Source organism: Diadema setosum, chromosome 19 (genome assembly GCF_964275005.1).
Source record: "Diadema setosum chromosome 19, eeDiaSeto1, whole genome shotgun sequence".
NCBI classification, from domain to species: domain Eukaryota; kingdom Metazoa; phylum Echinodermata; class Echinoidea; order Diadematoida; family Diadematidae; genus Diadema; species Diadema setosum.
This window is the reverse complement of record NC_092703.1, coordinates 20425964-20438726: the sequence shown is the minus strand read 5'-3', so window position 1 is coordinate 20438726 and position 12763 is coordinate 20425964. Positions and strand designations below refer to the sequence as shown.

General features: G+C 38.0%; 1 protein-coding gene across 1 annotated transcript in view; it reads right to left on the bottom strand.

Moving 5' to 3' along the window:
- The window catches only part of LOC140243096 (uncharacterized), a 205940-nt gene that overhangs the window by 134556 nt on the left and 58621 nt on the right, over positions 1-12763 (bottom strand). Inside the window, exons 5-6 of the mRNA XM_072322829.1 lie at positions 702-747; positions 142-211 (exon numbers count right to left, since the gene is read on the bottom strand). Coding sequence (XP_072178930.1) covers positions 142-211; positions 702-747 — 116 coding nt within the window. The remainder of the gene's footprint in view (positions 1-141; positions 212-701; positions 748-12763) is intronic.

Below are 12763 nucleotides of genomic sequence, written 5' to 3'. Positions count from 1 at the left end.
TTGAATTATTGATTTGTACTTCATCATTTCCAGCTGACAATTTCTCCTCATTTTTTTTTCTCTTCGTCATTTTGTTTGAACATGTCTTAATCATGAAGTTTTACTTGTACTGCACAGAGGTTAATGAACTGGTGAACATACCTCCTGATTTGGTTGTAAGTTGTGTAGTAGTTTCGATGTTCCTGCCAAAGTTCTCTTGAGAATATGACTCCTACATGACCAAAGAAAGATAAAACATAAAACATTACACTCAATGAAAAATTAATTAAGTTTACATTTATTGTTTTTCTTTCTTTTTTTGTATGTGATGCCAGCAATTTTCAGGGCAAGCACGAAATGAAGATTCTTCACAAACGATTGATGCAAGTATTCCATGGATAGTGGATATATTTTAGCCATGTAGCACTGACAAGATCACAAACTTACATATTCATGACTTGTTGGCTTTACAGACGTGAGATTTTATGCTGCCACCCACATGCAGCATTCAACAAACTTTGCTTATCTTGTAAGTCCTATGGAAGTGTGTGGCATGCTGATGCACATAACAAATACTACGACAAACACTCACCAAATATTTCCACCGGCAATCAACGAATACACGGATGATATGAAACTTTGTATCGAATATACATGATTGCACATGGTAAAATAGGCCTATATTCTTTGAAGACTATCAGTGTCACAATGAGATTTCTTACCTAGAGGTTTGTGCCTTGTGTTCCAACTCGTCACTAGTTCTTCCAGCTGTAGCAAAGAAAAAAAGAAAAGAGATTTCATACATCAGAGGGAGGCCACAAAGATCAAACCTATCACAACACACTACTTTACTTCATTTCAAATCCTGTGCTTCCCTTTTATAAAGGTTGTTCCTGACAACCAGAAAGACTATCTCAGGCTTGCCTAACATAGCAATGACCACTGCATCAAAATGGATTCGGAGTATTATCATGTATTCCACACAAACAAGTGAACTGAGTGTCCTTCTCCCCCTTTCAGACTTGTTACGTCTCATGACTCGTGTAGGAATGTTGAAGAGCAATTGTGTCAACCTTGTGTAAGATCTGTCAGCCCGGTTAGCAGACTAATCATTAGAGCCCCGGTTCCACAGCGACTGCCAAAAGATGCTGCCTAAAGGATGATGATGTTAAAAGGTCTCGAGGAAAGGATGGTCATTGGTTTCTCTCTGCTAGTATACTGCCCTACTTTGGCAAAAGGAAGCAAGTGACATACCATTCGAATTTGAGTTATTGATGTTTTCATAATTCACATAATGAGCTCTTCTTCCATGCCGAATTTCATGCAGAAACACTCATCCTACTAAGAGATATGTTAGATAAGATATCATGATAGTCCACTGACGTCAGTGTAAATGACAGACACATTTTGCTCTTTTACGAGAAATGTCACTTTTGTCACTTGCTTCCTTTTGCCAAAGTATTGCAGTATACTAGCCCATGTGATTAATACATTGACTTTGGTTACAATCTGAACATTTATTCTTCACAGTTTATTATGAAGGATGGCTATGTATTTGCACTCATTTTTTTTTCCCCCCTTTGTTTGAAAGGTATGAATGTCAGATTCACTGGCGGCACATGCAGCCTTGAATAATTATCAAAACTGCACGGGACAATCATTCTCCTCCACTTTCCTTTCATTATGTCAAATTGTTGTAGCCGAACAGTAAAATACATAAAGACAAATTAAAAGATGATAGTTTGGGGATGTGAATTTTTACTCTGTTGTAACGAGAATTTCATTGTAACCATGTTCGTTAGATCAGGAGTGCACAGTACTGTGCAAAATCTCTCAATCCTGGAAGACATTTGAGCCAATACCACACTGTGTTCATTGGTTTTATTTTCAACTCATCTGGCCATCCACTACATGCATCTGTACTGAATCAAAATCATTGCGTAATACCAGCAGATTCGCAACAGAAGATATCATGTGGAGGAATGAGCAGAAAGAATAAAAAGAGTGGACTGGTTAGCATCATGATGGTAGTCCATTCCAATATACACTCAGATCCAGATTTATTCCAGTGTCGCGCAGAATTCATGAACTACCACTTCACAGAGGACATTTTAACAAACGGCAGACCTTGGCATCTCAATCATAAGCAGAAGATTTACAAACAGAAAACTATCATATATTGCTTAAAATATCTCAAATCAGATTTCGATGTCAGTTATGGGGGGGGGGGTTGATTGTCACAATGATTATAATGACTCCAGGAGAAATACTGCACAGAAAAATCAGATATCTTTTCGATTAAACTGTCAAGCAACGATAAGTGTATATATTACAGCCCCCTTGAATACAAACTCTGCATACTCCTCCCTCTTGCTAATAATTTCTTGACTTTTCAGCATTGTGTTTTTCTTATCTTTACATATTTTCTACCTTCTCACCTATCTTTCTTTATTCAGCTTTGTTACCTATCAAGTCTACAGCATGTGTATGTGCCTCTCTATCTATCTCTTTGATACACACATCCTCTCCTTCTCTCTCTCAGCCATCTCAACCACTCCCTTCCCTTCTCCCTTTCCTCCAATTACAGGCAATACATCAATGTTTTCAGTACCCCGTCATGACCTATGACCCCAAGCCATGTTTCTACAAACATCATGGCTGATCCCTCTCTCAGGCTCGAGTTTTCACAAATCAAAATATGATTTCATAGCCGGGCTGATTTAACGCTGCTCAATCTCTCCCCCAGGGAGATCCTGAGTATGAAGTGACTCGAAAGAGAAAAAAACTTGGGATGAAAAAACAAAATGTTCCCAAAGCTCACTGAAATAATAAATCTCTTGTGTGGTGATAACAATGATTTATTTGACTATTACAAGATCATCAAAACGGACACATACATACTTGTACACAGCGACATACATACACACGTATTTATGTGTATATACAAACATACATAAATACATACAGACACAGATGGACAGACAGACACACACATACATACAAACAAATCACAGAGAGATTTATACCCCAAAGCCCATCACAGACTAGCATTATACTATATGTAAGGTTCAATTCATATGTCATCAATTTCACTGCAGAAGATACTGAACTCCAAGAAAATCATTGTAACAATTCTCCCTGCTCTGAATTGCTGCTGATCGAGTGATCAAGGAAATAGCAAAGAACACACATCACAGTCAGAGTTTCATGAAATGAGAAGCAAAAGGGCATTAACAGCACACAAAAATCTATGGTGCCACTCCTAACGCCCATTTGCATCTCTCCCTCATGGACAAACGTTTATGGTCAAATCAAATCACTGACTTCCTGTGAAACAATCATGCATATAACTTTGCAGCACCCCCCCCCCCCCCCTAATAGCATCATCTGGCAAGAATCACATTTCACATATAAAAACTTGGGCAACATGAAACTATTAAATCACATTATAAATAATAAAGCAGCATGACAATGCTGGCACCCTTGATACATAGTCACTTTCCAATGTCGCCTGAATCATTTTCGCGAGAAATCTGCGGTCAGAGCCAGCGCGATGAACAAAGACAAAAGATAGATCTTCTCTGCCAATAAGTCTCTCCAGAGAGAAATAGTAATGACAGCTTGTATCTCACATTTCACTTACAAAAAAAAAAAAATAAAAGACAGGAGAATTGCATTATATGTTCAAGTGTAGAACGCGCTACAAATGGGACTTTTGCCCGCAAACTTGCCCATATTCAGAAACGATATCCAGCACCCTGGCAATCATACGCTCAGGGTCCGGAAGATCATGTATGTATGCACATATTACATGAAAAACTTCTGCTTTGCGATTGCCGAGGCTAAACACAGGTAAATAATGCTTGTTGGGAATAGGTTCCAAGGCTTTTTGTTGTTGTTATTATTGTTTTGTGGGCTTTACAGGCATTGGAAATCTGAAAATTGAGACCATTGTTCGTTCCCTCACCTCACCCATTGCATCATAAGTAAGGCCACTCAGGTAGACAAGGGTCATCAGACAAATGAAGGTATAGCCATTAATTCCTTTTCTCATCTACATTGCAAAACCTCATATCACAGCAATCCATCATCAAAAGGGACAGTTTAGCTTTTATGTATTAAAAAAAAAAGAAAATCTAACATGGCACCCAATGTATATCAATTTATTCTGTTCTATCAATCTTTCTACCTCTCTGTCTATTTCTCTATCTATCTTTCTACCTCTCTACATCTCTATCAATATACATACTTATCTCTCTATCTATTTATCTATCTATCTATCTACCTAACTACAATTGTATAGCCTATAGGACCTATCCACATATCAGTCTCTCTTTCTTTCCCTATCCATCTCTCTCTCTCTCTCTCTCTCTCTCTTTCCCTATCCATCTCTCTATCTATCTATCTATCTATCTATCTATCTATCTATCTATCCATCTATCTTCTATCTATCTATCTATCTATCTATCTATCTATCTATCTATCTATCTATCTATCTATCTATCTATCTATCTATCTATCTACCTATTTATCTCTTTACCCATCTCTGGACAACATCTCACAGCTCATGTCATAGAAACATGAGCACCTTACTTTTCAACCAGAATGTCCCATACTAGTAGGCCTAATACATAGTTCTCACAGACAAAAACCATGTATTAGAGAGAAAATATGTCACTGATAGCAGGCAGATGTTATATGGCACAAGGCCAAGTTCAGCAAAACAAAGAAAAAAGAGATCAAGTGTGTGTATGTGTAAGCATTTCTCTGTGTGTGTAAACAGTGCTGGCTGGCTGTCGAGGGTTTGGCGAGTAATGAGGAGCAATTAGGAAGACAGGCACCAGCAGAGGTCACGTGTGTCGGCGAGATGAAACGCATTCCCCATCCCAGCAATGATACATCATAGCCATTTACACTGGCGAATTTAACCAAATTTGCAAAACCTAGACTTCACATACCCCTTTCATAAACTCATCCTCCTATTATCCGCATAAGAATAATGCGGACAATTCAATAAAAAATGCGTTCACAAACTCTGAAAATAATCCGCATTATTTTTACGAGCGCCCGTCCTGAAAAAGGCGGATAATCGTCATGGTGACTGCACACGCCCCTCCTGCGGGAAAGACAGGTGACGTTTGACCGCACCCCGGCAATTATCCGCATTATTTGGGTTTGCGTTCATAAACTCAAAATCTGGTCCCGACGCTGCTATTATGCGGATAATAGAAGGGTCGAAATAATGCGCATTATTCTATCCCCGCTCCGATTTTACGACCAAATGTTGCGGATATTATCCGCATTATTGAGTTTATGAAAGGGGTATAAGATGGACGGCTAACACTGGGACTTAAAGGGACGGTGTAAGTTTCGGTTGAGATGGGGCTTCAGGTTTCCAACTTTTTTTTTTTTGTAAGATAATGAGATTAAGAAACCTTTCATGAAATATGAAAGGGCGTATACAATTCTAAGAGGAATTCCAATTCAATTTGATGAAAACTGGTTTTGAAATGACTGAGATATCCGAAACAAAGAAGTTCCAATAAAAGGGTGGGATCCACCTTTTATTAAGATCACTTTGTTTTACTTTTTTTTAAACATCAGTCATTAAAAAAAAAAAAAAAAAAAACTCACTACAGGCTTTAAGAACGTTCACTCTTCAGCATTACTCTTAAAGGGGCATTCCGGACGATTTTCATAATTTCACATCATGTAGTACATAAATCAACAGCTTCATGTATAGATTTGTAGAATTTATTGTGGTTCTTGAGCAGAGAAACAGTACTTTCAAAAACCTTAAACAAATTACACTGAACAAAGATGATGACATAGGAGCCTCACATATCTCAGAAATGTAGCAGTGTCATTCCATTACAATACCGCATGCTTGCAAGCTCACCTGTGTGTAATCTATGCATGCCTTCTTCTTTTGTGCTGCTTCCTTGAGCCACATCTCATGCATTCTTATGGTGAGGCTGCCATGTCATCATCCTTGTTCATTGCAATTTGTTATAAACTTCGAAAACATTCTTATTTTTCATCCCAATCATGATAAATCCTGAAACTCTGTACCCAGTATAACTAATTTATATATGTTCAAATGTAAAAATTTGAAAATCATCCGGAGGTCTCCTTTAAGCACCCTCACCTGGACCTAAAACATGGCATGCATAACACAAGACTTTAATCTTTGCATGATATTCACAGACCACACATGAATATTGATTGCAAGAGTTTCCAAGAAAAAAAAATCAAGATGGATGAATTAATGCAACATGATCCAGATCACAATAGTGAGCAAATTCATGTGTTTGCGCATGTGTCCACACACAATCATCAGTTTTCACATTATGTTTTTCAGGCGCATGTGCACACACTTATGAATGCAGTGACCATTCCCTCATTTCAAGGTCAGGTCATGTGACAAAATGAAAAATGGATATTTGCTTGGAAAGTGTTTACATGTGAGGGGGAGGGAGGAGGGGTATGGGGACCCATGGTAAACAATAAAGCTTTGGAATGTTCTGGCAGTCGGATGTCAAACTTGAACAAGTCAAACTGTGAGAAAAAGCCAGGTTTCTCTGTTGCTAATGATGTAAACATTCCCTTATGCAAACTTCAAGATTTCAGGTCTAGGATATGACCATGTTAAGATGCTTGACATCACATTCTTGATGATGAGACTTGATATGAAATAGTGAATGTGAGGGGCAACACAAAAGCAACTCATTACAGAAACTCGGAACAAAGTCTCATTTTGAATGATGGATGATAGCATACACACCCTCTGCTGAATGTTGTATTGGAGATGTATACAAAAATATGTCACTCCCTGGTCTTTGGAGAGAGCAAGGACAATGGGGTGATTCAATGTTAGACATACGCCTTGAAAAAAAGAAGAAGAAAAGACGGAAATCTTACTGGGTAGATCATGCGCTCTGTTCTCACCATCAAAACAGCACATGCTGTTGAAGCCAAGGTGGGGCTGTGTAATACTACGAGTCTTGTGAGAACCACATCATAATGTTTCGGATCCCATAGCCTGCCTTCCATGCACTATGATTTAAACTTTCTCTTTCTACCCTACCTGCACCCTTGCAGATTAAAAAAACAACAACAAAACATCAGTTTGGGGAGAGGCTAATCTCCTCCGTTATCGGAAGCACCTATAGGGGTTTATACATAGGAAGAAGAACAAAACCCTTCAGAGATACAGCGTGTCAAAGCATTAATACATGAGAAAAAAAATGAGGGCAGTCTGGAAGGAAAGCTAAGCATGGGGCAGTGGGAGGATTCCATGGGCGTGGCTTTTTAATCCTCCAATTCTTCTCCTCCCATGGACTCCAAAAAATGGAGAGAGTTTAAGGTCTTTACGTTAATCACGGAACTCTGCAGCACATGATTTTAATAGTCTAGAGAGGCATAGCACAGCTGAAGTTTGAGCGGGTATCTTTTTTTTTATTTCTTTTCTTTTCTTTTAATACATCAGCTTGGGCATTTTTTTTTTCTTTCTTTTTATAAGACAACATTTTTCACTACCCATTTTTCTTAGAACTTTTAACAAACAAGTATTCTACACTTGCATGTTCCGTGGATTAACCAGTTTTGAAGAATGCTATTACTTCAATGTAGAAAATTGGCTCATGACACAGTGCTAGATGAAGTAAACTTGCCATCATTTCTTTTTTGTCCTCATTTACAGAAGAATATTCAAACTATGTAAGTATCATTTCATCAGTGTACAAATGCATATGAATATGTGTTAGTAAATTACTTTCATTGCATTTTAATACTAGTGTCTGAAAATATATATACTGTACATAATATTTTTCATTTTATCCATTTCTAACGAGCAAGGAAAGCATTGCAAAAAAAAAAAAAAAAAAAAAAAACCCACCCACAAAACTCTGGAACTTGGTAGGTTACTCATATTTCCCCACCACCCACTTTCTATGTGCCGTCAACAGACAGGCATGTCAGTGTTAATTGCCAACCCAAATCTGATGTGGATTTAATGTTTAGAAAGGAGGGAGAGACAGAGAGAGTAAAAAAAGAGGGTACAGAAGAGTGCGATAAATCCTTCATTGGGTCATAGAGGGAGCCCTTTTTGTGAACATCCTTCCTCACATAACCTTGATCACTCTCATCACTTTCAGCCAGACTCCAACTATCACTCTGGGATAAACGTGATTGTATGAAGGATTTCACTACTTCTTAGATTCCAGGATGGTTTATGTTTATTATTGGGTGTAGAAACTAGAAATTAGGCTGGCTGGGGTGTATCCATAAGTTCAAGATGTCGGCATCATGAAGTTCAAGATGTCCATAATTAGAAATGATTTATGTTTGTATGCCAATAGTTGAAATCATTAAAACATAGGAAAAAAAAAAAAGATGTCCACATCATGAACACGTGTTGTGAAGATCAAAACTGATTCTGACTGGTTGGATGTAATGAGTGGACCACAACAATTTATCCCTGCCTCCACAATCAAAAAGTCCCCACTAACCTCTTCAGTACTGCTTAGCTAAGATTACTGTGAAACAAGAAACACTTGCATTGAAACCTTCACAAATTGGAGCAGATGACCTTTTTCACAGCATAAAACTTTCATGAAATGCCACTGGCATTTGATGCATTGTGTAGGCAAGAACTTTTTCTTGCATCTTACATTTCTGAATCTTGCCTTCTTGTGAAATTTGTAATAAAAAAAAAATTAAAAATCTGATTTTGCATTACATAAACAGCTACCTAACCATCAATCTCGGCTATCAATTCTAGGTGAAATCACTCCTTAACTATGAGGTTGTTCACATGGTGCTTATCATCAATGGGAAGATTCATAGATATTATCAGTCGGCAAGCACCATTTGACAGCAAAATTAGGGAAGAGCAGTGCATTGTGTGTGATGACCTCTTCCTGATCGCATGCTACAAGATCTCTTGCAGATTTCACTTCATTTGCTTCCCACAAAAGCAGACCAGAAAAAAATTTCATATTTTTGAATCTTTACAAAGATTGTGCCGTATTCTGCCTTTGGTGATGAAGAGAAATGTGTCATAGTATATCTATCACTGATAGCCTGATGCAAAGGACACAAATGTGGCACTGAATTATTCTTAATATTACTATTAGGTTACTATGATTACTAATATCATCTTTTTAATATTACTATAGATGCATAGAATCAGTAAAGAATGATGTGCAGAAACAAAATATTGTTGGTTTCTGAAGTTTGAAAAGGACATGGTTCTTCAGGCAAACCTCAATATTACTAATTTGAATTTCCATATTAAAAAAGGAAAATGGTTAAAATAAAAGAAAACAGTTTTAAAAAATGAAGGAGAGACAGGGCAAAATTATTTATCAAGAGCATAGTTACATGCTACTGGGGCTCAGCCTTGTCTTATTACATCAAAATTATTCATCATAAAAATGATACTTCACACCAAATATTATGCGATGACACCAAATATTATGGGATGACACAACAGGCGTGCTTAAAGCTCATGGCATGCGATGACTGGTGTGAAACATTGGTATAAAAGCAACAGACAATCTCTGTGGTCATCCACTCGGTGGCACTTGCATTAAAGGAATCCACAATCTTATGCTGAATCACGCTGCCCCCGGCACGCAAGAGGTGCGAAAATTTAATGCAACAACTGCGATAGCCTAGCCTTAGTTCAAGGCTTGCGACCAACTTGACACAACTTGCTGGCACTCCAAATACTGCATAGATGAGAAAGAGGCTATCTCTTTCCAATTGTATGTGATGGACTGCTCTTCCTCATCTTTTTTATTTCTTTCATCGTTTATGGAACAAAACACGACAAAATTATTGCAGAAATCCTAAAATACATTGCTCTTTTCTTATTTAGTGCTGCTAACTGATATCCCTTATCATGAGAACTATCCATGACTTTACAAAAAATAATAATATAACAATAATAGTGAGAAGCACAATCAAGTTTTTGAAGATTACTTGATATTAGCAGCATTTGCACACAGGAATTATCATTTTTTTTTACATTGTGATGCAAAAATTAAATTTCTACACAAACATAAACAAACAAACACACACACACACAGCAAAACAATAAATAAATGCATAAATGAATAAAAACAAATATATAATTTGGCTACAAATTAAGCACTGTGGTTTTCCAAACTCTGCATGCCAAAGCAATGACCAGAGCATGGTCCCAGGCACTCGAGTGTGCAGACCTAGTGTGGTGAGTAGCATTATGGGATTAAAAAATTTGATGTTTTTTTTTTTTCTTCATTTTGTTCAACACCCCTGCCCCTAAAATGTCTGGAACTTGTCTTTTGTGGGAAGTTTTTGTCAAGTACGTGTTAAGTATCTCATGTTGTTTTTTTTTTTTGTTTGTTTTTTTTTCAGAACAGGTCAATATAAAACTTTAAGAGACATCACAGATATTAATTATACTAGTTGTTAGTGTGTGACCCATTCACGAACTTAGCAACGTAAGGGATAAGTACCATGGTAACTGAACGCGCGCTCTGGCGGAGGGCTCGGCCAGGTAATTGTGACCTTTGACTGAGCAAGGAATTTTGGCCCAAGCCTGGCGCTGCTATCGTTCATAAACTCTTCGATCTGCACCAGGCCCGAGCTTGGTCCGCGCCTGGTGCTTAGCTTCAGCAGCGCCAAAATAGTCCGCTCCTGGCGTGGGCCACTTTAGCCCGACCCATTCATTAACTCAGAATTTTACGACTTGGCTCGGGCCTGGCCCAAACCAGAGGAGTATACTGAAAAGGGTATCAATTCCTCAATTATACAATTCACTTTAAGGTTGCACCCCTCCCTGAATATCATGTTTGCTGGTGTATAAACTGCACCCTGATTTTTGGATCATGGAGGAGGGAAAAAATACAAGGGAAGAAACTGGGAGTCATGAAAAGGGAAAACCCAACCTGAAATTGGAGCTTTAAACTTTACAGAAATCCATGCAAAATGTCTTCTCTCTTCTGAGTCTTTTTTTTTTTAAATCAAAGTTCCATCCAACTTCGAGCAGTCACATGCAGTTTTGCCAAGCGTTGAGTTCACAAGAAGTTTTACAGTATCTTGACATGAATGTGCTGTGTAAGTATTGGTAGCTCTCATGTAATACAACACCAGCAACACACGACCACAGCATTACCTGGCAATATTTGCCTTGTCATATTTCTTCATATTCTTCTTGACGTTTGATTTGAGAGTATTTTTTTTGTTTCCACAGTTGAACAAACAGCTCAGATACCTAAATTTACTGTTTGCTATGTATTATGTTTAGGCCAGAAGAAAGAAATAAAGAATCATGGTGTTTCAAATAAAGAATCATGATGTTTCAAATAAAGAATAATGATGCTTTAAATAATGCCTAGAATGTTTGACTTGATTCTATCTTCTAGACATTTTGTCGCTGTTCCCAGACTGTTTACGATCCTAAGTAATACAATTGCATGACAACCTTTTGTTCGAAGGCAAACAGCCCCTTATCCTCCCAAGTCCGGTATTTTGTCTTTTTTGGAAATTTCTTGCTAATTTTGGGGATTTACTATCTCACGTGATCATTTCTTTATTTAATTTGTCAGTATGAAACTTTAAGAGATGTAGATATGCTGGTTGATAGAATGTGGTCCTTGTGTGTGTCACTGTACAGGCCTTTATGTTCATTGATAGGAGGAAAACATTGCTGGGGTGACAAGACCATTTTGGTGAAGATGACTTTCTTGCATTGATGGTCAGATAATCAGTTAAGTGGTGACCTGTCAAAATCTCCGAGACCAGCTGGAGACTGGAAAAAGTCTCAAAAAAAAAAAAAAAAAAAAATCAAACATGTTCAGATCTCTCAAGACTCCCTGGGTACCAGGCCAATCTCCAGGAGACGTCACAGAGACATCATGGAGATGTCTCGGCGACCACTTTGCGACTAGTGAGACTTGTGTCACCACCAGGGGGGCATTTCATAAAGCCTTCTGTCCAACAAAGTTGTCAGAAAAATTTGCTCTCAGCCAATCAGCTGCAAGGATTTCAGTAGCTTGTAACAGTTTGTCAGAAAAATATCTGACCAAACTGTTTCATGAAATGCCCCCCCAGGTCTCTACCTAGTCTCCAGATCAATGAGATAACCCACTGTAGCACTATCGCAAAGTTTCGCACGCAAGACGTCTGGTCAGCTCAGGCTAACCAGGGGAAGTGGTATTTCCCAACTCCCTGGGCTATTCAGCAAGCAGGTAAACAAATACCATGATCTACTCACAAACAGTGGTGTCAGTCACAGCTAGGTGCTACACAACCTTCACCAACAGTACACGACAATTATGTTGGGGTTTTTAGACAGACTTTTCTCCGTAACCGCACCCCTTTTTTCTTAAATCTTCTCGACGGAATATGTATGCAGTTGATACACCGCAAATAAATTAGTACTATTTTGGAGTCACCTCTGCCTATTATTTTAACCAGAAATTCTTCAGGCAAAGTATATTTGAATGCTATATTGGGCCCCATCAGCATCAGATTTAGCAAACTCAGTGAAGTCAGTAAAAAATTTTAAAAATTTTCCTTCCAGTTTCTGGCAGCTAAGAACATTTTCCCTGTACTTTGCAAATTGGGCATTCATGGTTTCTCTATACTGTTCTGCATAATGAAGTACATTTCTATTTTTTCATTCTTAGAAGAGTCGGGACGTGACAAAATTTCTACATCCACCATTTCTTCATCCTGAACAACTTGAGAGTAAATGAAATCAGTCCCACAGCCTGCTGCATAAAACATTTTT